Below are 27,830 nucleotides of genomic sequence, written 5' to 3' on the forward strand. Positions count from 1 at the left end.
TTCCTATGATCTTTAAATATTACGTATTATAATGTACCCAAGTTTGGTGACGATCCAACGGTCGGATCGTCGATTCACATTTTCATCAAGCAATGTATCGTAACGAATTTAGGTTCCAACGATTAACCTATGTCATTCAAATAACAAAACTGAATTCAAGACATTCGACATAGCCTAAAAATAGCATTGGCGGCCCACTGGCCACGCGCCGCCGCACGGACCGCCGCGGGTGGCGGTCGGCCGCCCCGACTCGCCGGAAAATCCAACTATTTCCAAAAATTCTCAAACTTCACAGAATTGAAGATCTCAGTGAGTGGAGCAACTTTCATACCTGCCACGGAGTCCCAAAGTGGACGGAAGATGGTCAATTGTGCCCACGAAGCCGGCGGGTGCCTAAAACTTCCCGACGTCGATTCGTCGTCTACGGTGGTCCAACGGGGTCAAGGTTGGTTGGGTTTTGCTCCTGGGATGATGGGCTACAAAGCCCAAGTGGTGGCATCGGCCATTGCTTTGCCGATTTGCCGGAAAATCAAATATAACCACTAGCTGACGTCAGCTAGCATATGAGTTGCTGACTGCTGGCCCAACATTTCGGGCTGGCTGGCTGACTTCAATTGTCCAGCTTGATGACCATGAGTTGGAATTTGGCCCAGTGGGTCCTCTTTTTCCTTTGGCCTAGACCTCTATTGGAGATGGGTTTTTCTTCATTTCGGGCTATAAAAGAGCCTAGAACCCTATGGCCTTATTGTAGATAATATCGTTTGTTAAAAAAAAAATTATCATTTGTATTTGCTCTCGCTCTCTCTTCATCTTTCTCCTGTCCAGTCTTGCTATTTTTCCACTTCATTTTTTTCATTCTTCTGTTTTTTTTCCAAAATAGAAAGAATTAGGGGAAGAGGGCCCCACGGTTAATGAATGGGAAGATTGAAAAGTTGGAAGAAGAAGGAAATTTTTGGTTAGGCGCATGGAATTGGCTAAGCATTTTATTCGAACAAATATAGAACCAGAATGGATGGTTTTATGTCTGTTACTAGTTCTTCCTCCCGAGTTGAGATCGATCATTCAGATAAATGGGGGTAAACTAATGAGCTCAGATAGGACAATTTTGTCGGTATGAAACTATTTGGACTCAAATTAATAGTTTTGGGCCGAGAGAAATTATGAGCTCGGCCCAAAGGAGAAGTCCCTTGTAAGAGTTAGTTTTAGAGTCGGCTGAGTCCTTATACAATAAGGAGTCTTTAGATGTTGATAATGCCTTGAGAATCAAGGAGCATTTATTGAGAATTGGGGATTGAATTTGGAAGATAATGAGGCTGAGTTCAGAGTCCTAAATATGTTAGGATAGATCGAGGTCCAATCAGAATGGATGAAGGAGATTTCGAGGAATTATAATTCGAGTCGGATTCTACTTTGGTCATGTGAGAAATTATTACTATAAATAGAGAAGGAGTGCACAATTCAAAGCCCCTTCAACTCAACACACAAATCTGCCCTATGCAAACTCGCACTCTACGCGAAACCTCTTAAACCTCTTGAGAATTTTATTTTATTGTTTTTATCGCCAACACATCTTCAATTTGGATAAACAGCATTGTGAAGGCAACTGGTGACATCTTCCATTTGGATATATAGCACTGGAGCCATAGAATTAGGCGGTTGAGGAACACCTTTTGTTTGGATAAACAACACTACTTCGAGACCGACTGGTTATCTATCCAAGTCTCGGTCAACAATGAATATTTGAGTCCTTGTTAGAAGAGGTCGTCCCATTAGCCTTTCGGCGAGTTGGGGTATTGCCAAGTTACATCATTCGGCACGAAAGTCGAATATTTATTGAACTTCATAGTAACTAGTAGCCTCATCTTCAAGATCTAGAACCCGAAGGCCGACACATGTTCCTTCCTTAGCCGCAATTGCAAGATTAGAAGTTATCAGCACACCCAACGACGCAACAACATTCATTTACTCCCCGAATGAGCTCGACCTGTTAGCTACATTGTAATGTTTGGAAATTGAAAGAAAATCAAGAAGAAAGCTGAAGAGAAGAAAGATCAACACAGAGAGTTTTACAGAGAGATAGATTTAGAGAGAGAAATATGCTTTTGTATTAATTCATAGAATGAAGGTTACACAACTGTTTTTATAAGGGAGAGCCTAACTACCCTAAACCAACTTACTAACTGTATTGCTAACTTGTATACTTAATACTCCCCCTCAATCTCAACTGGGGGAACCCAGTTTGAGATTGGAAGAACATCTACAATCACTGAACACAATGTTGAACCATCTGCAATCTTCCATCTGCCTCTCGCAGGAGTTTCAATCGAAGAACAGCCTCTTATAAAATTGTAACACACCCTCAGGCCGGTTATAACAACTTCTTGCGGGATTACCCTTCGTGGGATTTACCGTCAACAACTTCATTTAACATTGGCTTCGGCCTTTAAACAGACAAATAACAAACTATAGTGTGGCATCGGCCTTAACTATAGCACCACAGGATCGCCCTTTGTGGATTTTACCAAAATACAACTACTCTTAACAGTGGCATCGGCCTTCACAATTTCAACAACAGAAAATCAACATCTATGTAGGATTACCCTTCGTGGGATTTACCTACTTACATCACGGAATTACCCTTCGTGGGATTTACCGTTTACAACTTCATCAAACTTCATCGTATAACCGGACTTACTGTAGATTCATGCTAACAATTGAGTTGGTTAGACTCGACATTATAGGTTGTAATAAGAAAAATACTGCACCACTCCTCAGTTAGCTGCTGAACAATCTTCTTAGACATTACATTTCTGAATTTGGACACAAACCATAATCGGAACAACCACAAAATTGTACATACCAGAATGCAAGAATTCACACGCATTGAGCATACCAGACTATCAAGGGAAGTAAGATCAACATTCCTAGACCAACCAGACTACCAGAAATTGAACCAAAACCAAATCTTTAAGCCTCCACAATTAACAATTCTTCAAGAAATCGACGAGCAAACTAGTTGACGATGACAATCGGTCTTGGAATTCATCAAACATAAAGAAAGTCTCACTGAGACAAATCAACAAACAGTTGATATGCTGGAACTTCAAGAAATCAAATCAACCAAGAAGAATGACACTCTAGACTATCAGACTATCAACAGCAACTCCAGACAATCAAGAAACGCAGATCACCAGACACTGGTTTTACAATTGAACCTTGTCCCCCATATCACCAGATCATCAGAATCGCAGAAACTCCTTCAAAACTTAATCTTGGCAGAAACTATATTTCATCATTCTTCAACTAATGTCAATGACCTTCACAAGTTCACAAGTAATCATGTATAAAATCTCACACTTTATCTTCTGCGGCAATTCCACAAACACCATGTATGCATAAAGAAGATGACAGATACACGAAATAACCTGACAGAATCCAAGATCCCACTTTCCAATCAGCAACGCAGAAGAGAAATTCCCAGACGAATAGCAGAAAGAATCACCACCGAATCAAGATTTGCATAGCAGAAAGAAGATGGATCTCGGCACCCTAATCTTTTGACGAAGTGAGCTGTACAAATTGACATTGAGGACACCGCCAATGAAACCCCTGATTCTTCCTCAACGGAAGACGATGAACGCGAACAAATGGAAACTAATCGCTCTCTGCTCAAAAGCAAAGAAAACAGGGGAAGCAGCAATGGAGTCCAAGAACAAATCCCAAGTTTGCAAGACGACCAAGAACACCGATTTTTCGACAACCAATCCGAAACGGACTCCGAAAGCGAAGCGGGTTTTGACCCGAACCCGTGTTTCGAAGACTCGTTCGTTGAGTGGAACCTGAAGGCGCCATTGGAGGTCATTTATGAAGAGTATGAAGGTGAAGAAGATGAGGTGGATCCGGATGAAAACGACCCGGCTTCGAATCGAAAGGAAGGAGACCAAGTTCTGGGTCTTGATAAGCACCCTTCGTTATCGCTGTATTACCCGGACTCTGACTCGGATAGCTCTTCGGACGGCCGGTCAACCCAAGCTCGCGGAAGCACTGAAAATTTAATGGAAATTTGAAGAGAAACTAAACTAGGAAAAGAAAAAAGAAAAAAAATTTGCAAACTACTACGAAGAAACCACCAGAATCCATGGCGTGAGCCTGGTGGCTCTGATACCATGTTAGCTACATTGTAATGTTTGGAAATTGAAAGAAAATCAAGAAGAAAGCTGAAGAGAAGAAAGATCAACACAGAGAGTTTTACAGAGAGATAGATTTAGAGAGAGAAATATGCTTTTGTATTAATTCATAGAATGAAGGTTACACAACTGTTTTTATAAGGGAGAGCCTAACTACCCTAAACCAACTTAGACCAACGAATTGGCACACCTCACATTCAACCAAATGACGTAGTTAGTTTATTAGCTATTCGGCCTGCGAGTCATGTAAGTTAAGTGGTCTTTAGGGTCAACATAAACTTAATTCTCTAGAAATCCATTCAATAAGAATATGCCAAACATTGATAAATGCTTTCGATGACTTCAACAAGATTTATTCCCTTTAAATTTTCCTGCTGATTTCAGAGAAACAAACCAGAGGCATTTTAACTTGAACATACTGCCAAAAAAACTGTAAGAGAAGTGAAAGACAGATTGGGATTTTTCCATCTGAAAGACTGAAACCCTTTTGATTTGTCAAATGAGAAAAAAGTGCACCGATTTATTAAATGTATATAAAATGCACGTATATTATGTTGGGACTCAAAATCTATTACATTAATTTAAGGGTTATGAGTGTAACGCGTATAAATGCACCGATATTATGGAGAGACTCGAAATCCGTTCAACGAGAATATGCCAGCCGTGGATAAATGCTTTCGATGACTTCAAGAACACAGTACAAGGACACTATCGTCATTTCAGCTCCAACAGACAACCAACCAGCGTTCTCCCTCGCAGTTTTCATCGCCAAATCCAAATCGTGTGCGACACTGACTCCCACGCAAACAGTAAAAAGTCCGCCGAGGGGCATATCGGTCATTTCATTCGGCAAGCCCAAACTCAGAAATCGATTTTGTTCTCCTTCTAATTTTCCGTAAAGAAAAATCAGGACAGGTTTCTCAAATCGATTTGCAGATTGATACTACAAGCCATGGCCCTGGAGATGGAATCCATGGCCGCTGGGATCGGCGTCTCGGTCTCGGTGCTCCGTTTCCTCCTCTGCTTCGTCGCTACCATCCCCGTCAGTTTTATCTGGCGACTCGTCCCCAGTGCACCCGCCAAGCACCTCTACGCCGCCGCTTCCGGCGCTCTCCTCTCTTACCTCTCCTTCGGATTCTCCTCCAACCTCCATTTCTTAGTCCCAATGCTCCTCGGCTATGCTTCCATGGCCTTCGCCCGAAACCATTGCGGAATCATTACCTTCGTACTGGGCTTCGGCTACCTCATCGGCTGGTACGTTTCCAAAACACGAAGACTGATATTTGATTCCTTATTTGTGAGTTTGGTAATCGAGTTTTGTGAGAATAATTTGGCGGATAGTATTATTTTGTGTCGCTGATTTTGTAATTTATTCGGGTTTTATTGATTTTTCAAAGATTGTTATTGGATAGTTCATGTTGGTTGATTGGTATGGTTATTTTATGATTTGTAGTGTTATTAATTTTTATTTGTTTTTTAATCATGGATGATTGAATTTGACAATGCATGTGTAACTGTCATGAATTCCAATTAATTCGTGTTATTTTTGGTTGTAACCTTTTTTTTTTTTTTTAAATGAAAAAATTGTATTATTATTATTAGGGGGAGGTGGAAGAGTTCGAAACTTTTACAATAATTTAGGTGAGGTGAAAGTTTCTAACTCAGGACGCATGTGTGAAACTGTTAATTTCATAAAAATTCTGATTCTTTATGCGCAATCAGTGAAGAGCTTTACATTCTAAGTTTTGCAGATTTGATTTGTCCCAAAATTTTGTCTTTGAACTTTAAAAATGCATTTTTAATGTTTCAACTTTCAATCACTTATGATGTTGGCAAGAAATTATGATGACACCATTAACAGTATGTGAATGGTATAGGGATCCTTGTGCTCTTTGTTGATGCTAACATTGTTTCGATAATCCTAAACAGTATTGAAGTGATAACACTATCTATATGCGATAATTTTAATATTTATGTATCTAGGGATTTATTAAAGGTCTTATTTGATAATTCTTGATCATGTGTAAACATGTGTCTCTATGTGTAGCCATGTATTTTACATGAGTGGGGACGCATGGAAGGAAGGAGGAATTGACGCAACTGGTAAGCACAATATCAGCCTTTCTAGCCAGCTTGCGTTTCCTCCTTAATTTTCTGCTCTTTACCAGGTTGCAACGAGTGTCATTCTCCTGTAAGAAAATGGCGAGTTCTGATTTTGGTCATTGATGACTTCCGTTTCTTTTTTATTTTTTACTAGAATTCATGGACTCTTCTAATGAATTCTCAACACGACTAAAAATGTATATAGTTGACATTTTGAATAGCCATATCTGTCTATGCACTTTTACTTTTTATGCGCGTTAGCTAAGTTTGAACTTCCTTCTCATACTTAGGGGCCTTAATGGTGTTAACACTGAAAGTCATCTCGTGTGCAATCAATTACAATGATGGGGTTTTGAAAGAGGAAGGTCTGCGTGAGTCGCAGAAGAAAAACCGGTTGATTAAGTTACCCTCCTTGATTGAGTACTTTGGCTACTGCCTCTGCTGTGGTAGTCACTTTGCTGGTCCAGTTTATGAAATAAAGGATTATCTTGACTGGACCGAAGGAAAAGGGGTATGCTTATTATGTACCAAGTGTCTAACCTTCTTCTCAGTTCTGTTTTCTTGAATTGATTTTTTCTCATACTTTGGCTTTTATTAATTATCATTTTCAGATATGGAGCCACTCAGATAAAGGACCGTCTCCATCACCCTATGGAGCAACAATTCGAGCTCTTCTCCAAGCTGCATTCTGTATGGCCTTGTATTTATATTTGGTACCCAAATTTCCTTTGTCAAGATTTACTGAGCCCATATACCAAGAATGGGGGTTTTGGAAACGATTGGGCTACCAGTATATGTCTGGATTCACAGCAAGGTGGAAATATTATTTCATTTGGTCAATATCAGAGGCTTCTATCATTCTTTCTGGTCTCGGTTTCAGTGGCTGGACAGAGTCCTCACCACCAAAACCTCGATGGGATCGTGCAAAAAATGTTGATATTATAGGCGTTGAGTTTGCGAAGAGTTCAGTTCAGTTACCACTTGTTTGGAACATACAAGTCAGCACCTGGCTTCGCCATTGTGAGCATTTCTTTTGCTTCCTAAGTTTTCTTTTTTGTCAGTAACATACAATCCCAACATTTTCCTAGGAAACTATTTTTGCATATCCAAACTATGAATCCTAGTTAGGACTGAGTTGGATTCTGTTTTATGCTTTCTATATGCAAAGAACTATATGAATAATTGATCATATAGTTTGGTATCTGGTCCCTTCAGTTTTCTTCCTGTTGCATTTCATTGCTGAGATATTTTCTACTTTTAGCTGTGATCAAGAAAGCGCATATTTTGTTTAATTAACTAATATATTATCCTTCTGTAGATGTTTATGATAGGCTTGTTAAACCTGGCAAGAAGCCTGGTTTCTTCCAGTTGCTGGCTACACAGACCGTCAGTGCTGTTTGGCATGTGAGTATAAACTGTCTTACCCTCATCCTGAATGTGTATTTTTGTCATTTGCTGATTTTGTGTCCATTTTAGATTTTGTTTCTTCAAACAATAGCTCTGCTGCAAATGCATTCATTCTACGGAGTGGATTTAGCTGTCCATTTTTATAATTTAAAAAATAAGAAAAATAAAAAATAAGGAAAAGCGGTCAACTACTACCAGATGATTAACTGGTTGACAGTTCTCTTCAAAACGTCAGATAAACAGTTTCCTCGTGTAACTTATGTGTGGACTTTGTTACTTTGTAGTGTTCTGTTCCCTAATAAGGATGCTGGGACTGATTGTTTTAGGGCACCGGAAGGATGATTTACTCTTCCTCTAGTAGAGTATTGAGTACACTTTTTAATTCTTAGTTTTGCAATGTAATAAATTGTGTGGGAAATTCAATGTTAATATAACCTACATGGTTTAGTGCATTTTACGTTAAAATCTTGTGTTTAAGTTTTGTGCCTTTAACAAATACTAGGTGAAAAATAGGTGGCTGGGTGGAGTAGAATTTGTTTTTGGGAGGGGGGGATGGGGTGACAACATGCCCTCCAGTTTTGTGTTTCATGCCACCACTTTTCTGAATAGATTTCTGTGACGTGTTATTTTAAACGTAATTATGATTCTTGTGTTATTACATGTGTTTCTATAGTTTTCTAGAACACCTAGGAGTTATACCATTCTAATGATTGATGGCAATGTCTTCAACAAAAAAAATATGGCAGTCTATATTGTACGTTGTGCCAATGTTTGGTGCCCATTTGTGTTCAAATTGCTAAAGTGAAATGATATTTATTTTGGGTGGGAGGGTAGTTCATTATGCAGACCTTATAGTTTCATGTACTTGCAATGTTAACGTCATAATTTCTGATCATCCACCATGCAGTGTTGTCAAGCCAAGTTCCAAAAATTTGTGCTCGGACCCATTAAGTTTCTCTTACATTAACTAGTCGGCTTACTTTTGTTTCTTAGCCTTATGCTCTCTTATCTCCGGAATATGTTTGATTTTTCGCACGGTTCAAACTTGAATTTTCTGTATCATATTGGTTATTTTCTGAACTGCAGGGCCTCTATCCTGGGTACATCATATTCTTTGTTCAGTCAGCGTTGATGATCGCTGGATCAAGAGGTATCGGTCTTTCCACTTCTAATTCACTAATTATTTCTTTGTTTCATTAAATTGCTATATGTGCTTTAATAAGCAAGCATATACTAATTATTCCTTTTTTAAGATAATTAATCTGTATCGTTTTCTACCTGTTCCGCAAGCAGTGATTTACCGATGGCAGCAAGCTGTGCCTCCAACTATGGATGTTGTTAAGAAGATATTGGTGTTCATCAACTTTGCTTACACTGTCTTGGTTCTGAACTACTCCTGTGTTGGTTTCATTGTTAGTCCTTGCTCTCGCTGTCTCTCGCACATACACATGTCGTTTTAGACACACACATGTACATGAACACATGCGATTAAGACACACGCATGCATATGAGCACATCATCCAAACATACCATGACCATGACACACGCATGTACATGAACACATACGACCCTCTGATGCTTTAAATTTTCTCATGCACCCGTCTCACATGGTGCAGGTATTAAGCCTTCGCGAAACACTGGCCTCGTATGGAAGCGTGCATTTCATCGGAACCTTTCTTCCCGTAGCATTGATCCTACTGAGTTACGTAATAAAACCTCCAAGGCCTGCGAAATCAAAGCCTCGGAAGGAAGAGTGAGGTCGTCTGCTGCAATGAGATAAGAAGGCACTTCTTTTCTAAGTTTACTTCACCTTGTTTCACAATGGTTTTAACATCTGTTCCACCGAAAATGTTGATCATGATAACTTCCGAATCAATGTTTATTTGAGTAGAGCATCTGTTTCATCTTTTGTAGCGTCAACCTCCGTAAGCGAAATCACGCGAATAACGAACCGGAAGGCAATTGTAGTAGCTTAGCAATAGCAATTCTTTAGCTGTCCAAACAGATGTTATCGGAAAACAATGTTCTAAATGACGTTAGGTGCTAGTCGGACAGTGAGTTTGGGCCTAACACCCAGGTGGATAGGCAGATTAGGCTAATTTAAGTAAATTTATTATATATTATATAAATAAATTCCCATTTATAAAAATACATAATTGCAAAATAAAATGACAAATATTTTATAAAGTATTAGAACATATTCAAAACATAAGATCAAGTATATAATGAGTGTTCATTCAAGTATTGAAAAAATAAAATGTAAAATGAAAGCTATCAATTTTTTGTCTAAATGAGGGTTGCGACCTAGCGCTAAGTGGGTTTAGGTGGGTTAGGTAGGTGCCTAGGCGAACTAGGCGGATTCCTAAACGGGTCTAAATGCACTTTCTTAAATTTCAAGCGTTTAGGGACTAATCGGGACGATGACTAGTTGTCTAGCACTTAGTCGAGGTTTAGATGGCGTTAGACGAAAATTTTTAAAACAGCGTTGGAAAATAAGATTGTTGGTGCCAGTTTTACAGTTGAACCGACACAAACATCTTTTAAGTTAAACTTGAGGGACAGTTTTGGAGGAATTGGGTTTGATTCATAATTGCATGATGCACCAATGTCGGTTTTCGAGTCGAGCATTTCATCGTCAAAGCCTTAATTAAAGAGCCAATGATCAAAGATTTAATCGTAAAAAAATAGTATAATTTAAGTCTGGTTGAAGGACCAATAAAAAATGTTAGTATTTATTTCGATAAACTCGAATTGATGTGTTAACCTATGAGATTGCAGAGACGGCTTTGGTGTGCAAAAATGAGAGAGTTTATCTTTTGACTATCTTGTCATCACGTGGACTATTAATTCAATTAAGCTTTACTTCAAACATGAAAAAATGCGACGTACCTTCTATAAAGGGTAGAGAAAATGTTAAGAAGACTCTCTTAAATATAAGACTCTTTATGGACTCTTTATTACCTCATGATTTTGACATAATACTTTATAATTTTAGCATAAAAATTAACATTAAAATATGAGATGACAGAAAATTCATATAAAGCTCTGCTTTTAGAGTTACCTTGGCATTTCTCTAAAATAAAATAATTTTGAGCTTCATAAATAAATACCAATTATTTTCTTGTGGCAAGACAGTAATGTCCCTCAGAACAACCACATTTACGCAACCCAGATGGGTGCCAACTGGCTGAGATTTTCTATCTGCTTAGTTGGCTTGCATGTTCCGCTTTTTAATTCTATGTTGGCTTTCCTTTTCAATTATGTACAGGGGAGAACAACTTTTATAGTACAAATTTATTATTATTGTGTCGTTTTGTATTAATAATGTAATAATATAATTCCACTTAATACTACAATCTAGTTGTATTTTTTTTTACTTGTAAGTGAGAGAATTTAGGTTTCACTCTCATTAAAAGCGAGTTTGAATTGCATTATTGCAAACTTATTGTGAGGCTGAGCCTCACTTCACTTTCCGTAGAATAAATAATATCGTTTGTTATGAAAAAAAAAAATTGTAATGACAGGGTTTCTCTGCACATAACGTTGTATTATCATTACGAAAACCAATGTAGTTGTCCACCCGTTGCTATGGGGAAAGAAACATATATCTTATTCTATAATCTTTTCCTGCTTTAATTTCTTTTGTTTTGGTGTTGAATTTTGAGTTTACATGAACACACACGACAGTCTTGAACAAGAAGAAAAAAAGAGAGTTAAAAGATCTGAATTCTGCATGTAAAATGCTTATTGTTATTTGCCATTTGTGGTTTTATTTTACCTTAAAATCCAAATAGTTGTCTCTATTTTTTGTCCCTCTCCTTACGTTCACGTAAACTGATGTGGATTTTTCTCTTTTCCCCCCTCTTTTCCATTTTTTGTATAAAAATTTTATTCCCTTCACTCACTTCACCTTCTTTCTCTGCTGGCCATTAGTTTTCTCTCCTTTTTCTTTCCCATTTTCCATTGTTTCTCCATTGCTTTGATTAGATCTCAATTTCCTCCTTACTCTCTCACTCTTGACAAAGTTTTGGTCACGTTTCCGTCATCTGTCTCACTTAGTTTATAGTTATGCTCGTCTAATCCTCTGTTTCCTTTTGCTATTGTCGTCAATAGAAAAAGGCTGTTAATATTACTTGTAACCGTTGTTTTTGTTTTGCACCCTTTCTTCCCAATTCTTTCACCATTGGGTTTTCTTTGATTCCACGATAGGGATCGAAGGGTTCTTTCTTCTCTGTTGGGTTACTTTGAATCCAAGCAAAGAACATTGCACGAAAACTCTCGGCTTCTCTTGAGTTTCTTGTTCAAGTAGTTTTCTTTTTTCTTGGTCTTACCCTCAGAAGATCAAGAAATAGATTATAGATGGAACCCATGAAGTCAAAGAAGAACAAAATGCTTTCTTCGGAAAGCAAGCGCTCTGATGACGATGGCAGGGGATGCCCCGATAGCGCAGGCTTGGAAATCAGGCCGGGGGGAATGCTGGTGCAAAAGCGAACCGTTGAGATGAATCCCAGTTCTGTTTCAATCCCCACAATCAAGATTAGAGTCCGTTATGGCTCTTCGTACCACGAAATTCTAATCAGCTCCCAAGCAAGCTTTGGTACTAGTTTGAAATTTCGAATCCATAAACTTTTGTTTTGGAATTGTTTTGTTTAATTGAATTTGGTTTTGAATTTGCAGGGGAGTTGAAGAAAATGTTGGCAGAGCCAACGAAATTGCACCATCTGGATCAGAAGCTAATATACAAAAAGAAAGAGAGGGACTCCAAAGAGTATCTTGATGTGGCAAGAGTTAAACACGGATCAAGGATGGTGCTGGTGGAGGACATTTTGGGCAGAGAAAAAAGGTGCCTAGAGTTGCTCAGAAATTCAAATGCAGAGAAATCTTCGAAATCCATAGCCGAAATCAACTTGGAAGTGGACAAGCTTGCAGGCCAGGTAATGAAATTGAATCAAAATTTGGGGGAAAAGAACTCGAACTTGGGCGCAAGCGTGCAGTGACGAACTGGCCTAATCGCTATCTACTGAATAGTTTGTATTAATATCCTTTTTGTTGTAAATAGGTCACATCTTTGGAAACAACAGCTTCCGCAGGTGGGAAAGTTTCCGAGACGGATGTGGAGAAATTGACTGAGCTTCTAATGATGAAGTTGATTAAACTGGATGGAACTGTTGCCGACGGAGATCTAAAATTGCAGAGAAGAGTGCAGGTATTATAAATTTCAACATCTTTAAAATGTGTTCTACTTGCACATTATTTGTATTATTCTAACTGTTGGTTTACAAACTTGAAGGTGACAAGAGTTCAGAAGTACATAGAAATTCTGGACATGTTGAAGCATCAGAACTCCAAATCTAGCAGCAATGGGAATAAAATCAAATTGCAGCAACAAGACAGTTCAACCGGCCACATGCCAAAGGACTCAAAACCGACACAAAAACAAAGCATGCATTGGAAACTAGAAAATTCGGTACGAAAAAATCCAGTGATGCAGCAGCAACAAGAGAAGAATTCTGAGTCAGTTGTTGTTACAACAAAATGGGAAACTTTTGATTAAAACCAAAAGGGCTAATTAGAAGTTGTTTGAGTACGTTCTTCCTCAAATTAGAGTCCAAAACAATGAGAATTGCATTGTTAAAACATGTATAATTAAATACATTGTTCCTGGTCTGATTTTCCATTTCTTACAATTAAGTGGTATCTCATTTTTTTTCTCTACTTTTGGGGTTTGCTGTTTGCAAATCTGTAAATAACTTTTGGTGGATAAGTAAAAGAAGGGAAAAGGAATAAAGGAAGAGATGCGTACAAAACACAAAATGGAAGTTGTAATGTGGTTGGTTCCATTCAAGTTGTATGATTTTTCATTTTTGTACCAGCGATATTTTACCCTGCGAAAACGGAGATTCATATTCAGATATACAGGGAAGAGCACATCTAGTCTAACCAACATAACTATGTTGTTAATCGGCATTTTAGCCAAAATGATCCATAAAATTGACATAACTTCTCAGTTCAGTCTTTGAAGATGAAAGTTGCTCAAGTGGTCTTTGAATTTGTCCACTGTAAATCATTTTAGTCATTCTGTGAAAAATTTGTCAATATCTTTGTTAACTACACTTTGTTTGTCTAGGGACCAATGGATTGGACCATTCGGTTCATCTTCTTTTTTTTTTTCAATTATTTATAGCCTATTTATTTTTCACAAGTGGTTATGAATCTATGATGAAACAAGTAAATGGAATTAAGGTATGCAGAACCACAAAAGATCCCTTGTTTCCTGTATGGCTGCATTGCTGCTACTGGAAATTAAAGAATTGCAGAAAATCATAGTGGAATGGATACCCTTCTGATTAATCATACAAAAATAATAGAAAAGCAGGTTTGACTTTAGAAGATGTGATATGATATGGAGCATGCTGCCAACATGTTCTGATATAGAAAAATAAAAAGTTAAAACAATATTATCTGCAGATTCACTATGTTAATCAAATTCGGTAAAACATTTAGCAATGTCAAAGTATCAGAAGCCTGTAGGAGTACTTGATCATTGCAGTTATAAGTTTTCATTTGAATTACTAACATGTTGAAACGTGAACCAAACTCAAATGTATCATTATTGAGGAAAAACAGTTGATTTTTGAGGGTTGCATCGATATTTTATAACTTTTACCTGGTTGGTTTTGTGGTATAACTAACAACAGATTATAGGTTAAAATTAGCACCAAATGCATCAACATTTCACGATTACACTTCGCGTGCTGCCCATGGTCCATGGCTTTATAAATAGAGAAGTGATAGAGAAGGCTGAAAAGAAAAATTGGTTTTTGCTAGTCGCATCGGTCCTTTATAACTTGTTGGTTTCGTGGTATAACTAAACGTCAATAAATTATACATTAAAATTGACACCGAATACATCGACATTTCACAATTACATGTTGGCCAGGTGAGACCAAGTGATAGTGCTTGGGCATGAAATCCAGATATGGGCCGAGAGTAAAAAACCAAGATGGAAGGTTGTGACTATCGGCTCAATAATGAATTTTCAGTCCATGCAACATTCTCAGCTCAGAAATAGAATGCCAGCAATTTGACTAAGTCCTAGTGAAATTAGGATTGTTAAAGGATCAGATTGTGATAGTGGTTCGATCGAGTCCTGTTTGGGTTAGGATTGTTGAAGGACCATAATGAGTTTTGGTAAGATTCAAATTATTTTAAGAATCTAAACCTATGATTGATCATATAAAGAATGAAACGAGCGTAGAAAGAGACTAGGTTCAGAGTCGTAGTCCAAGTCTAAGAAGCCGAATTTGGATAGAGATAAAGTCTTGGCATGAGAGGTGTTTGTTGAGATAAGTGCCAAGGGTATCCAAGTGTGCTGAGGAGTTACATTTAGAATAGAACTTTGCTTCAGTAGACTTGACTGTCATAGAATTCACTTCTATAAATAGAAGTGGTTTGGCAACGTACAAAAGACCTTTAACTCAACAATTTACGCAATACCATTCTCACACATTTGAGAAAAATTATATATATACTAAAAGAGGAAAAAAGCCTAAAATACTGTTCCTTCTACAGTGTGATTCCTTTTTTACCCCTTCTTTGTTTCTTTAGTTACTGTTTATTGTACAGCGTGATTCCGTTTTTACCCCTTCTTTTTTAGCTCTTCTCGAGTCTTGAGCTTCGTTTTTGTCTATCTAAGAGCAGTTCCACCGGAGGTGGAATAGCCCAGCACCCTGTCCAAAAGTAAGGCCAGCACCCTGTCCAAGTGCTCCAGCCCGCTAAATAGCCTGGCACCCAGCCCAAGCCAGGCAACAGACCAACCCATTTCGGACAGACCCAGAAGCCGGCCTATTTGGTTGGCGCGTGCAGCACACTCGTGACTGGGCGTGAGTAGGAGACAAGGGTGTAGGCGGCGGGGCCCGCTTGTCAGCCTGGGACAAGTTTAGCGGATCAGGTAACAATATTTTTATTTATTTATATGCATTCCACCCACATCAATATTTTAATTTATTTAATTTCTTATGTAATTTTTATGTAATTTCTTATGCAATTTTTATGTAATTTCTTATGTAATTTATATGCATTCCACGCGCATCAATATTTTAATTTATTTATTTGTGTTACACTCGTATTTTTTATACTATCATATCCCACATTTTTATAGACACTACAAGCACAAGCATTCTACAATGCAAAGAACCATAACAAATCATTCAACAAATGGGAATGTTGGCAAATTGTCAAAGATTGCCCTAGATACAAACTTGTGGCAACCGGTCCAGAAGTTGTCATGCACGGTATGGGTCTACACAGTTCGCCAGAAGCAGACAAGGCCAAACAAGAAGCCAACACATTTGAAGACACGAAAGGGACGCTTGAAGAAGTGCTAGAGACCCAACCGACTCGTCAGTCCCTCAAGCCTCAAGGTAAAAAGGCATCAAAGAAAAAAGGTAGTTCTTCCAAAAATGACTACACTAAATATATGGAGGAACTTGCTCGCCAAGGTGAACTGAACATGGAGTGGGAAAAGACTAGAAATGAGGAAAAAGCTACTGCTATGGCAGCAATAATAGCAGCTACTGAGGCTCGTGATGCGGCGGCTGTGAGACAAAGAGAAATAGTTAATCGAGAGAACGAGATGATTAGAAAAGCACTTCATCGAGAGAATGAGATGCTTAGAGAAGAAAGGATGGCTCAAGCAAATCGTGACACTATGAACAAGTCTCTAGTAAGACTGTCTCCGAATTCAAAATATTTTTGGACATCGGAAAAAAGAGATGTTGTGCGAAAGAGGCGTGCAAGAGATGCCGAAACAAATCAAGGGGGTTCTAGCTACAGAAATCCTAGCAACGAAGATCCTAGCACCACATATCCTAACTCCACAGACTTTGTATAATTTCGTATTTATTTGTACTACTTTATTTAATTTGTTATGTAATTTCTTAACATTTTTAGAACTTTATTTAATTTCTTATGTAATTTCTTATTTATTTTTAGAACTTTATTTAATTTCTTATGTAATTTTTGTACTTTATTTAAACACATCAAATAAGATTACATAAACTCACCAAATAAACTTTTAAAAAAAACACCAAAATTACATAACCTCACCATATAAACTTAAAAAAAAAAACACACTAAATAAGATTACTTAAAAAGCAATACACTTTATTCTTCAACCACAAGCCTTATTTTAATTATCTTCGCCTTCGTGCAATGCCCATTGGCTGGTCAATCAAGTCATTTTGGCGGGTTATGTGCTAGTATGGCTCTTGCAATGAAGTGTATCGCTGAACGATCAATTCATTGTAACGTCCATCCCGTTCCAACGGCTCGTGTCGCACGGGATCTTCGGTCCGATAATGAGCATAGTAGATTTGTGTTCTTGAGTTGTTCATCGGATCTGGCTCGTATTCATCGACGACATCATAATCGTACTCGTCTTCAACAATCATGTTGTGGAGAATAATACACGTCATCATGATGGATCGGAGAGCCTCGACATCAAACATTCTAGTTGCAGCCCTGACAATCGCCCAACGAGCTTGCAGGATACCAAAACAACGCTCGACATCCTTCCTACACCCCTCTTGACACTTTGCGAAGTGTTTTTCTTTTTCATTCTGTGGATGTGGCACTGTTTTGACAAATGTTGACTACCTTGGGTAAATGCCATCTGCAAGGTAGTATGGTCCCTCGTATTTATTACCATTAACCCAATATGTGCATCTCAGCCCATTTCCTTGTAGTAGTTCGTCAAACACTGGAGATTGGGCAAGGACATTTAGGTCATTCTGAGCTCCTGGAACACCAAAAAAAGCATGCCAAATTCATGTATCAAATGAAGCCACCGCTTCCAAAATGATGCTTTTGGCTCTTTTTCTGTCGCCATAAACTCCTTGCCACGCACTTGGACAGTTTTTCCAAGTCCAGTGCATGCAGTCGATGCTTCCAATCATGCTAGGGAAGCCTCACATCTCACCCTTCCTCAGAAGCCTTCATATGTCCCTTGGCGTGGGTTGTCGAAGGTACTCATTGGTGTAGAGGGCTTCAATTGCAGAGCAAAACCGCATCAGGAACTCCAGAACAGTTGTTTTTCCCATCATTGCGATCTCATCCACTGGATCTGCAGATGCTCCATATGCAAGCATTCGCAAAGCAGTCGTAATTTTTTGCTCAGGAAGAAGACCTAGAACATGAAAAGCATCATCTTTTTGCACAAAATATGGATCATTGCTGCAAAAAGCACTCATGATTTTATCGAACAAACTTCGTTGCATTCTAAGACGACGTCTAAAAACATGATCAGGGAAAATGCTGTTGGAAATAAAATAATCTTCCAAGAGATCTTTACCTCGTTTTTCCCTTCTTCTATCGATGTTTGCCGCACGTCTGAGTTTAGCTATCTGACCCACAGCTTCCATGATATGGCGGGAATGTGAGGCCCTCCACCTTCTATGGTGATCATCCTCATCCTCCTCCATTGCGAATGCCTCATCTCCACCTCTACCTTCGTCAAGATTGACCAATTCTTCTTGTTGTGCCAACAACATTTTCTGCTGCTCTTGCAACTGTTTATACACTCTTCTTGAAGAAGACATTGTAAGACTGATTCTGAGCTAAAAAAAAAAGGATTGAGTTCAGTGTAAGGATGGATGTAGGGTTGTATGGTTTATATGGACAAAAAAAGAAAAATAAGGTTCTAGACAATGCCCCATGGCACTACGTGATTGGTTGAAAATCTTATTGAAATCTTGGCTAAATTATTGTAAACAGGAAGTGACACGTGGTGTGTCGGGATTGGTTGAAAATCTTATTAGAAATCTATCCATAAAATAGTACGTTCGGATAATGACATATGGCATGACAAGATTAGTTGAAAATCTTATCAAAATTTTGCCTAAATTATTGTAAACAGGAAGTGACACATGGCTTGTCAGGATTGGTTGAAAATCTTAGCGGAAATCTATTCACAAAATAGTACGTTCAGATAATGACACGTGACGTGACGAGATTAGTTAAAAATCCTATCCGAAATTAAAACTATTTTTTTAATTTATTATTTTATAAAAAAATTATTAATATTTTAAATGGACCGGGTGCCAGCGCATTTTGTAGGGGTGGAGATTGTTTGTGCCAACGCATCTTTAGACTGGGTGTTAGCACATTTTTTTTGAGGTGGAGATGCTTTGGCCTATTACTGTTCATTAAGGTCTATTACTGTTCACTGAAGTGGATAAATGGGCTGAGTACTGGCGCAAAGTCTTTAGGGGTGGAGTTGTTCTAAGAAGGAAAAGATCTAGATGTACACGTGTGGGTCATCTAGGAATGAAAAGAGGTAGAATATACGTGTGTTGATTCATTTGCGGTGGGAGGGAGACTATCATTCCACTCTCTATCTCATTCCACTTTCTCTCTAAAAAATCTTAGGGTAAAGTACAAAAAACTACCTCAATTATTGGGGTCACGACAGTTTCATAACTTATCTTTTAAAACTGAGAATGTCATACCGCATCTTACGAATTTGTGACAATGTCTTACCTCCGTCAATTTTTCTGTTAAATGCTGACGTGGCAAAAGACAGGGACCACTTTTTATTAAAAAATTAATAAAATATTATTAAAAACTAAAAAAAAATTTAATATCTTTCAAATATTAAAATAATAAATAAAAGTAAAATTAAAAAAAAAGGGTAAAGTACAAAAAACTACCTCAACTATTGGGATCACGACAGTTTCATACCTTATCTTTTAAAATTGACAATGTCATACCGCATCTTACGAATTTGTGACAATGTCATACCTCTGTCAATTTTTCTGTTAGTTTTTCTGTTAAGTGCTGACGTGACTTGATTCGGGACATACTTTCTATTAAAAAATTATTAAAAGCTAAAAAATAATTATTTAATATTTTTTAAATATTAAAATAATAATAAAAAGCAGAGGAAAAAAAACCATCAGTTTGTCCCTCCCCTCCCCCTCCTCCCTCCCCTCTCTTTTCCCCATCTTCATTTTCTTCCCCCCACCAGCAAACCCAAAAAGATAAAAAAATAAAAAAAATTTGAAAACCCAACAAACCCCCTGCGGAAGAACAAGGAGGGGGAGGAGGAAGAAGAAGAGGAAAAAAAGGAGGAAGGAAAAAAAAAAAATTCCCCCTTGTCGGCGCGGACGAAGAAGAAGGGAGAAGGAGAAGGAGGAAGAAGAAGAAGAGGAAGAAAAAATAAAAAAAAAATTTGAAAACCCATCAACAGCCCCCCTGCGGAAGAAGAAGAAGGAGAAGGAGAAGGATAAGGAGGAAGAAGAAGAAGAAGAGGAAAAAAAAGGAGGAAGGAATTGTTTTTTAATTTTAAAACCATCAACTCCCCTGCGGAAGAAGAAGAAGAAGAGGTAAAAAAGGAGGAAGAAATTTTTTTTTTTTTTTTTTAAACCATCAACTCCCCTGTGGAAGAAGAAGAAGAAGAAGAAGGAGGAAGAAGAAGAAGAGGAAAAAAAGAAGGAAAAAAAAAAATTTGAAAACCCATCAAACCCCAAATTCACCACTTTCATCCATTTTCTACATTCTCTTCTGCATCCATCCTCCACCTTCTCTGCACACCCATCTTCCCACCGACGGGATCTGAGTTTTTTTTTTTTTTTTTTTTGGGTTGCAAAAGGGAGAAGAGTGTGGGTGTGGGGAGAGGACAAATTGGATATTTTTTTTTTTTTCTAGGTTGCAGAAGGGAGAAGAGTGTGGGTGTGTGTGTGGGGAAATTGAGTGTGGGTGTGGGGGGGAAGACAAATTGGATATTTTTTATTTTTTCGTTTTTAGGATTTGCAGGTGGGAGAAGAAGATGAAGATGGAAAGAGGGGAGAGGAGAGAGGAGAGAGGGAAGGGACGAAATGAGGGTTTTTTTTTTTTTTTTTTTTTTTTTTTTTTTTTTCTGTTTTTTATTATTATTTTAATATTTAACAAATAATTGCTTTTTAGTTTTTAATAATTTTTTAATAGAAAGTAGGTCTCAAATCAAGTTACGTCAGCATTTAACAGAAAAGTTAACAGAAAAATTGACGGAGATATGACGTTGTCATAAATTCGTAAGATATTCTCAATTTAAAAAAAATAAGATATAAAACTGTTGTGACCCCAATAATTTTGATGTAATTTTTTATCCTTTATCCAAAATCTTAACCGGAGAAACACTTGGCTACCTTCTTCACTATGTTAACTCTGCCGTCCAACAACCACCACCGGCGGGCCAGGAGCTTGGAGGAGATGCTACCTCTGCCGCCCCCGTCCAGCTCGTCGAGATCACCCAAGACGGCTTTAATTGCAGGGTAAGTCTTCTCTCTCTCTAGAATTTTGTTTGAGATTATTTTTTTCTCTCTGTTCTGCTCAATCTTTCTGGCCTCTGATTGAATCTATTTTGTTAATCATCTTCGAAAAGTGACCTCTGAGCTTTCTCAGCCAAGGAATCGTCAGTGACTGGGTTTAGGGTTGTGGGGTTATTGATTTTCTGCCATGTTCGTCTCGGACGCCTGGACACGTTGTTTGGTAAAGTGGATTCTCCCTTCCTTTTTATTTGCCCCACTTAACTCATTATTTTCTTTCCTTTTTTTTTTTTTTTTTTTTTTGTTTCGAAGCCATCAAATAATATGTAAAATTAAATGGGTTTTCCTCTTTTTTGTTTGGTTTGGTTTTGTTTTCGTATGGTGAAACTTTCAGAAAGCTGATCAGGCTGGTGAAGCAGTATGGAGTGGGAAAATGGGCACAGATAGTTGAGAAGTTGGTGGGTAGGGCTGGCAAGCAGTGCAGAGAAAGATGGCACAATCATTTGCATCCTCATATCAAGGCAATTTGTTCTTACATATCTTTGGGATGTTATAAATTTTGATGCATGAGTAAACTAACAACTAAAAATTGCTGCTTGGATACATTTTTAGATTTGTACATTTTATTCTTTCTCAATTCTGCGAGAGAGAATAAAATTTTACTCTCTAGTCCTTTTATTTTGGTTTACTGTTGAATTTTATCACTGTCAACAAAAAACCTTTCCATGCTCGAGAGTCCCGCAGGAAAGTAGTCAATCTTATGCTCATGTTTCTGGTTTGAGTTCTCTGATTTTTCTGGTTCTCCGTTTTGGAAAATTGAAGCATTTGAGTTTGATTGAGAAACTCATTTGTTATATTATACACTTGCATTTTAAACATCTGTAAATTATTAATCTTTTTTGGGTTTTTATGTTTTTTAGGTTTGGGTTGTTATGGAATGGATGAATCAAAATTCTGCTGTTATAATTTGTACTTGCTTTATACACATTGTGCAATGTATGGTGAATAATTGATCTTCCAATTTATGCTGGACTTTTTGATCCGTTCAATTATATATCCCTTACAGAAATTTGGTCTAATACACATAGACATAATGATGGAGGTAAACAAAATGATTATAATGGTTTTGTTCATCCATTCAAACTGAAGTATAGTTATCTAATTATTACAGTTTAATAGCATTATCTTATTGCTTAGTTTGTGTTGTCCATTCTCATATTTGCTTAGTTTGTGTTGTCCATTCTCTTATTTGCTTAGTTTGGATTACCTGGCAGAAAGATGGGATTCATTTCCTTGGAGAACCTGCTGTTATTTGCGAAAAAATTTTCGGTAAGATTCCAACATTGATATGTAACTAGAAAGTTTGAAACAACAAGAAATAGGTTTCGCATACTCTCAACATAACAAGAAACTACGAAGCTTGAAATACATGTGTTATTATGGCTAATGTGCTCGACTGATATATACTTAATGTTCCAACCATGTTAGGCTGTCTAAATATGTTTATTTATGTTGTTGCAGAACATCTTTCCAGTAGCTATTGAAAAAGCAGGGTGGAAAGCAAGCTGCTTGGGAATATCCTTTCGTTGTTGCTGGTGTCAATATCATGTTTATGATCATGCAAATACTTGACCTTGAAGCCAGTAAGTGTCAAAGGTGCTCGTTTCATTCCAATTTTTGAACTTAGTCAATGATTTAGATGATAAAAGGTGAATTTGTTAATATAATTCTTTGAAATTTTTTTTCTGAAAATTGAAGAATTGTACAAGGTTGAAGCCGTTTCTTGCAATTGATATGGGAATTTCTTGAAATTGAAGTATTTGGATCTTTGACATTATTTTTCTCTCTTTTGGGAGAATAAGTAAGATGAAAACAATATTTGTTACCAGTGCATGTGAATGTTGATTGTCGAAGAATTCAAGGTTGCTATGTTGGTGAAAATCTGAAAATTGACCCAATTTTGTACAATATATTAGTTTAAAAACAATAAACACCCACACCCACACCACACACACACATATATGCACTCCAAAGTAAACGAGTTGGAAATGTTTCATAATATTTTGCTTTGAATCTTCTTTGGCATGCATAAGATTTACCATTCCCTTTTAAATAACTTTTAAAATCACCTCCAGTCCATGTTTGCTTAACAATTTTGTATCATTCATTATATAATTTCACAAATTACTGTTCATTCTACAGTGTTCTTCCTTTTTCACCCCTGCTTCTTTTTTGTTATTTCAACATTGTTGCCTTGCTTTGCTGTGAGATGAAAATGGTGACGTGGGGGTCCTCACCAACTCAATGTCATTTATACAGAGTTTTCTTCCTTTTGGATGTTTCGTCTCGCTTCTTTCTTGCTCTGCTCACACCAACTCACTTTGCTTTGTGTTCTGAAGGCTGCCATGCTTGATTTGTTCAAGTCGGCAACAACCGCATATTTTAATTTTTGTATTTTTATGGATTTTTGGCGTCTGATTTTTGTTTTTGCAGTTTTCTCAGTGATTGACTTCTTTGGCGTTTAATTTAGGTTTTTGATGTTTTCTCAGTGATTGAATTCTTGGGTTTTTAGCCGTCCCCAATTTTAGTCTACCCAGAAAAGATTAACAAGTGGAGTTTTCGCAGCATGCAGTGGATCAGCATCACCACTGTTCTTCTTGCTCGAATCCGAAAAAAAATTTTAAACCCAAAAAAGGTTGGGTTTCCTGGTGAGTTCTCTGGTATGGTCTATTTGTCAGCTCTGACAACCTTAAATACATATTCTTTTCTATTTGATGAACTGTTGATTTATTTTATTTTATCTTTTGCTTTGGTTGCATGTTGATGCATGTATTTTGTCTGACATTTTTTTTTGTTGGGGTAAGTGATTTGGTGAGTTCAGATTTACTAGCCTTATCTAATTGCAAATGTTTTCAGTTTTGGTTTCTGAGTTAACATTTAGCTACTGGATTGCATGAAGTTACTATTTAAATAAATTTTTTGTATAAGAATGCTTTGATAACAAATTAACATTTGTAAGAGGTTATGATGAATATGACTTATATGTTGTGTCGTAGGGTATTTGGGTATGGTATTGGAATACATCTTTTGCAATTTGAGGATCTGGAAAACATGCCCAACTGACTGCATATAGGCCACATACTCAATCAGTAAATAGCAAAGATCTCTAATGCGTACAGTGTTGACGATGACGCAAGTGGGATTTGACTTCATGATTAATTATTATAAAGATTATGAAAGTTTTTGTGCCAAAATTATATTCAAACATGTACATCACCTGGCAACGTTACCTGAACAAAAGCTTAACTTACTCTGATGTGAAAGAAAGAATGGTTGCATGTACATATATTGTATGAATCATGGATGAAATTGAGAAGACCAGATCGTTCGATAAATCATAAACTCCATACAAAACCTTGGGAATGCCTCTATAATTTTTTAGTGTAAAATTTGTAATAGCAATGTAATTCTCATTTATTAAAAAAGAAAAACACTAGTTTTTAAATAAAGTGTTCCTTTGTTTGTGTTTCTACAGCTTTTGCTGAATTTAATTTGAAAGTTAATATTTGCTGTTATCTTAGGCTGCTTTATGAGTTATTGAAGAAATTGGATTCAGAACTGAAGTATGAGGTCTGCCATTGGGCTGTGTATTATGTAAGTATAATCATTTTTCCTACCATTGTTTAAGACTATAGTTCCTTTTGCATAGTGTGGTTGGATCAGGTTGTATATATAGTGACCATCTCTGCTTATAATGAGCTTCCATTTGTTGTGCTGCAAATGACCATTAGCATACCACAACCACAGAATTTATGCTTAGCGTGCTGACGCAATTGATATACAGATCTTTGTACAAAATTCTCTCATATTGATGGTTCATTGAATAGTCAAAAGTATTACATAATAAACAATCAATATATATGAGGACACCATCTTATCATGCTTCTTGAAAAATTTAGAGTGTGATTTGAAAACTTGGAAGAAATTTCGGTTTTGAGCAAAGCCCATCTACTAAAATGTCTAGATTGAAGGAAAAATATGGCAAATACTACACGTGTTGTTGATGGTGGACGTGTGTAGGAGGATGGAAGCCCAAGTCTTCTCTCGAAGGTTCCAGTACGCTTTTCCATTTGTGTACAGATCTCTTGAGCTCTCAACATCGTCTTGCTCAGACTCTCTCGTAGCTCCTCATTTTCTCCCTGTGCAAATCTCAAAGACGCCTACCACAATTGATTCACCAGGTCCTCTCAGCAGAAAATTAGTTTCAATTATTGCTTTTAAATAATTTCTCTCTCCTTTCTCTAAAATCCATTTTTTATTTTCCGGAAAGGGTTTAATAGATGTCGTTTCTGTGTGTAGGTGGTACTCGGAGAAGTTTGTGAAGGGCCAATGGGACAAGGATTGCAAAAATACAATGCTTACCTCTCAGTGCGTTTCAATCTGACCTTCCTCCTAAATTTTCTTCCAAATCACAATTTATATGATTAATTTGCTGATTCTTTTTCTAGGAATTGAGTATTTGTCTCTTGATTATTTTTTGCAGAGATTGTACTAATTTCCCTTTGAATGGAAATTTGGGGTTTCTTCAGGTATAACGTTATCAAATTTTATTTTTCTAATTCTCTGATTGTGGAGTTTTGCAGGGAGTGGTATATACTTATATTTTGGGATTTTTGATCTTTGCAGGGTTTTCGCTCGCCAGACAATGATAGGCGAATCACCGCAAGAAGCAGCAATTATGCTGCAAACTGAATCCAGGATGACTGACCTGGACTCTTCATGGTGGTCGCACCTCTCCTCCTCTCTGCTCCTCCTCCAAAACCCCTCTGTAGGTTTCCAAACTTAACTTGTATTTTCTCTCTTTCAGCCCTTTAGAAGGGTTTTGGAAAAAATGATTATTTTTTTTACTATAATTTTGGTTTTGATGATAAAATTTGGATTTGCCCGTTTGGGGGTTTTTCCAGTTCAGGACCTAGGAAACAAGTAGCAATGCAGAGGCACTGTTGGAGAGATTGTGGACCTCTGTTTAATATTAATCACTAACAATAAAAATGAAAAATATAATTTGACCCAAAAAATTGTAAAATATAATACTAAATTCGTATATACATACTAAATTTCGGAGTTGATCCCTTCATGCAAGTTGTAAAGCTTTTCATCATGAATAATTACATTTAACACACTTCTACAATAATTATTATTAATTTTGCACTCAAATAAAAAACACTGTTCATGAGATTTGGAGGGTTTTAAAAATCTAAACGATCATGTAATCATCGTCTAAGCGTTAAGGATGCAATTATGAACGTTTATTATGCTTTCACATCTTTCAAATTTATACATTAATAATTATGAATTTTGTTTATTTTGAACTCCCTTAAAAATACTATTCATGAGAGTTTGTATGGTTTTAAAAATTTAAACAATCATATACCCATTCTCAAAGTGTAGAGGATGCGACTACGAGCGTTTGCATATTTTTTTCACATTTTTTACACATGTAAATTAATTATTATAATTTTTTTTTAATGTGTTTGGTATTTTTAAATTACTTGATATTTTTATTTTTAATGTGCTCTATGATTTTTAATCTCAATCTTTGCCTATAATATACTATAAAAATAAATAAATAAATAAAACTTAAAATTTAAAATTTATATAGAATAATAATTAATAAACAATATATACATATTCATTATATCTATTGTATTCTATAGTAAGGTTTTTTTAGTAGTTTAAAAAATTAAAATTATCAAAATAACTTTTTTTTTATCGTGTCGAAACAAGTTATCTGTATGTTATCTCGTGTAAACCTGTTATTAATGGGTTATTATCGTGTGATCCGATAATGATCTGGTTAGTTATCGTGTTAACTTAAAAATCCGTTATTGTCTTGTTGTTTACGCGTTGTGGTAACGGATCGTGTAAGAAATTACCAGGTCTACTTTTCTCTATCATTATCTTCCTCTTAATGCAGTTTGATTTTGTAGCACGGCATTTGCCCTATGCATGAGGGTACATATGTGTTACCTTTTCCAAAAATTGTATGCCTTTATGCGGAACAAGAGCAGGATATTTTTTGTCTACATTTTACCGGTTAGAGTGGAAGACATGGTAAGATTTGAACAGTTGATGCAAAAATGCTGAAATTGACTTGTATCGCAATAATTACGAGTATTTACTTATGCACAAGAAATTTGAAACTGTAACCCTTATATCGAGAACCAATGAAAAAAGAAAAGAAAAGAGAGCATAAATGTATGTTGCAACTGAAACACGTAGGGTGCGTTTGTTGCGCCGAATTATCTCGAACTTGACTAACTTCAGGGACTAAGCTGAAATGACTTATACTAGACTCTGGACTAACTTAATGAAGCGTTTGATGCAGTGTCTGACTAAGAAGCTGGATAATAACAAATTCTAATATTATATTATTTAATCTATAATTATTAATATTTTATTATTATCCCCTCTTTTTCTCCATCTTTTCCTACCATTCTCGTCCCACTTTCTCCCTATTCTCTCCCTTCTCCGTAGCACCCTCCTCTTTGTGTTTCCTCCTATACCTCTCGACTCCCGTCTCTCTCTCTCTCTCTCTCTCTCTCTCTCTCTCTCTCTTTTCCGGTCCAACTCCTCGATTTTAGTCTATATTTCTCTCTCCTTCATCCCTCTCTAGCTATGCGTTGTTTAAACGGAATCTCACGGCTCCATTTTTCTAGATGAGTTGCAGGTTTCCCGATGCGTTTTTCGGCCAAACCTCGTTGAATTGGATGAAGTTAGCACCACCAACAAACTCTTCACCATCCCTGGACCGGATCTGAGCTTTGCA

The 27,830-nt window shown here is 37.0% G+C and overlaps 2 protein-coding genes and 2 long non-coding RNA genes across 8 annotated transcripts; all 4 read left to right on the plus strand.

The window, feature by feature from the left end:
* The first annotated feature begins 5,131 nt into the window (after positions 1 to 5,131).
* LOC103936150 (lysophospholipid acyltransferase 1) lies at positions 5,132 to 9,603 on the plus strand. The gene is made up of 8 exons (XM_009345990.3): positions 5,132 to 5,441; positions 6,235 to 6,290; positions 6,581 to 6,801; positions 6,902 to 7,310; positions 7,609 to 7,694; positions 8,784 to 8,847; positions 8,991 to 9,109; positions 9,314 to 9,603. Exons 1-8 carry the CDS (start codon positions 5,140 to 5,142, stop codon positions 9,452 to 9,454), a joined length of 1,398 nt encoding a protein of 465 aa, XP_009344265.2. The 5' UTR covers positions 5,132 to 5,139; the 3' UTR covers positions 9,455 to 9,603.
* A 1,814-nt stretch (positions 9,604 to 11,417) lies between these two features.
* On the plus strand, positions 11,418 to 13,412 carry LOC103966483 (BAG family molecular chaperone regulator 1-like). The gene is made up of 4 exons (XM_009379649.3): positions 11,418 to 12,294; positions 12,375 to 12,631; positions 12,757 to 12,903; positions 12,988 to 13,412. Exons 1-4 carry the CDS (start codon positions 12,057 to 12,059, stop codon positions 13,249 to 13,251), a joined length of 906 nt encoding a protein of 301 aa, XP_009377924.2. The 5' UTR covers positions 11,418 to 12,056; the 3' UTR covers positions 13,252 to 13,412.
* Positions 13,413 to 20,622: 7,210 nt separating this feature from the next.
* Positions 20,623 to 26,120, plus strand: LOC103936147. 5 transcript variants are annotated; one of them, XR_007256689.1, is made up of 11 exons: positions 20,623 to 21,007; positions 21,118 to 21,224; positions 21,396 to 22,103; positions 22,259 to 22,330; positions 22,523 to 22,644; positions 23,551 to 23,709; positions 24,583 to 25,242; positions 25,361 to 25,429; positions 25,545 to 25,590; positions 25,688 to 25,829; positions 25,966 to 26,120. It is a non-coding gene; the product is annotated as an uncharacterized LOC103936147 (long non-coding RNA). The 5 variants fall into 5 exon arrangements; XR_007256686.1 differs by having other exon boundaries at positions 20,625 to 21,007; positions 21,396 to 22,330; positions 24,583 to 24,655; positions 25,026 to 25,242; XR_007256688.1 differs by having other exon boundaries at positions 20,625 to 21,007; positions 21,396 to 22,330; positions 24,583 to 24,655; positions 25,082 to 25,242.
* LOC125475276 lies at positions 23,825 to 24,379 on the plus strand. The gene is made up of 2 exons (XR_007256690.1): positions 23,825 to 23,860; positions 24,058 to 24,379. It is a non-coding gene; the product is annotated as an uncharacterized LOC125475276 (long non-coding RNA).
* Positions 26,121 to 27,830: the final 1,710 nt, after the last annotated feature.

The sequence above is a fragment of a genome, unplaced genomic scaffold (genome assembly GCF_019419815.1).
Source record: "Pyrus x bretschneideri cultivar Hongxiangsu unplaced genomic scaffold, Pyrus_bretschneideri_v1 Contig14, whole genome shotgun sequence".
In the NCBI taxonomy this organism is placed as follows: domain Eukaryota; kingdom Viridiplantae; phylum Streptophyta; class Magnoliopsida; order Rosales; family Rosaceae; genus Pyrus; species Pyrus x bretschneideri.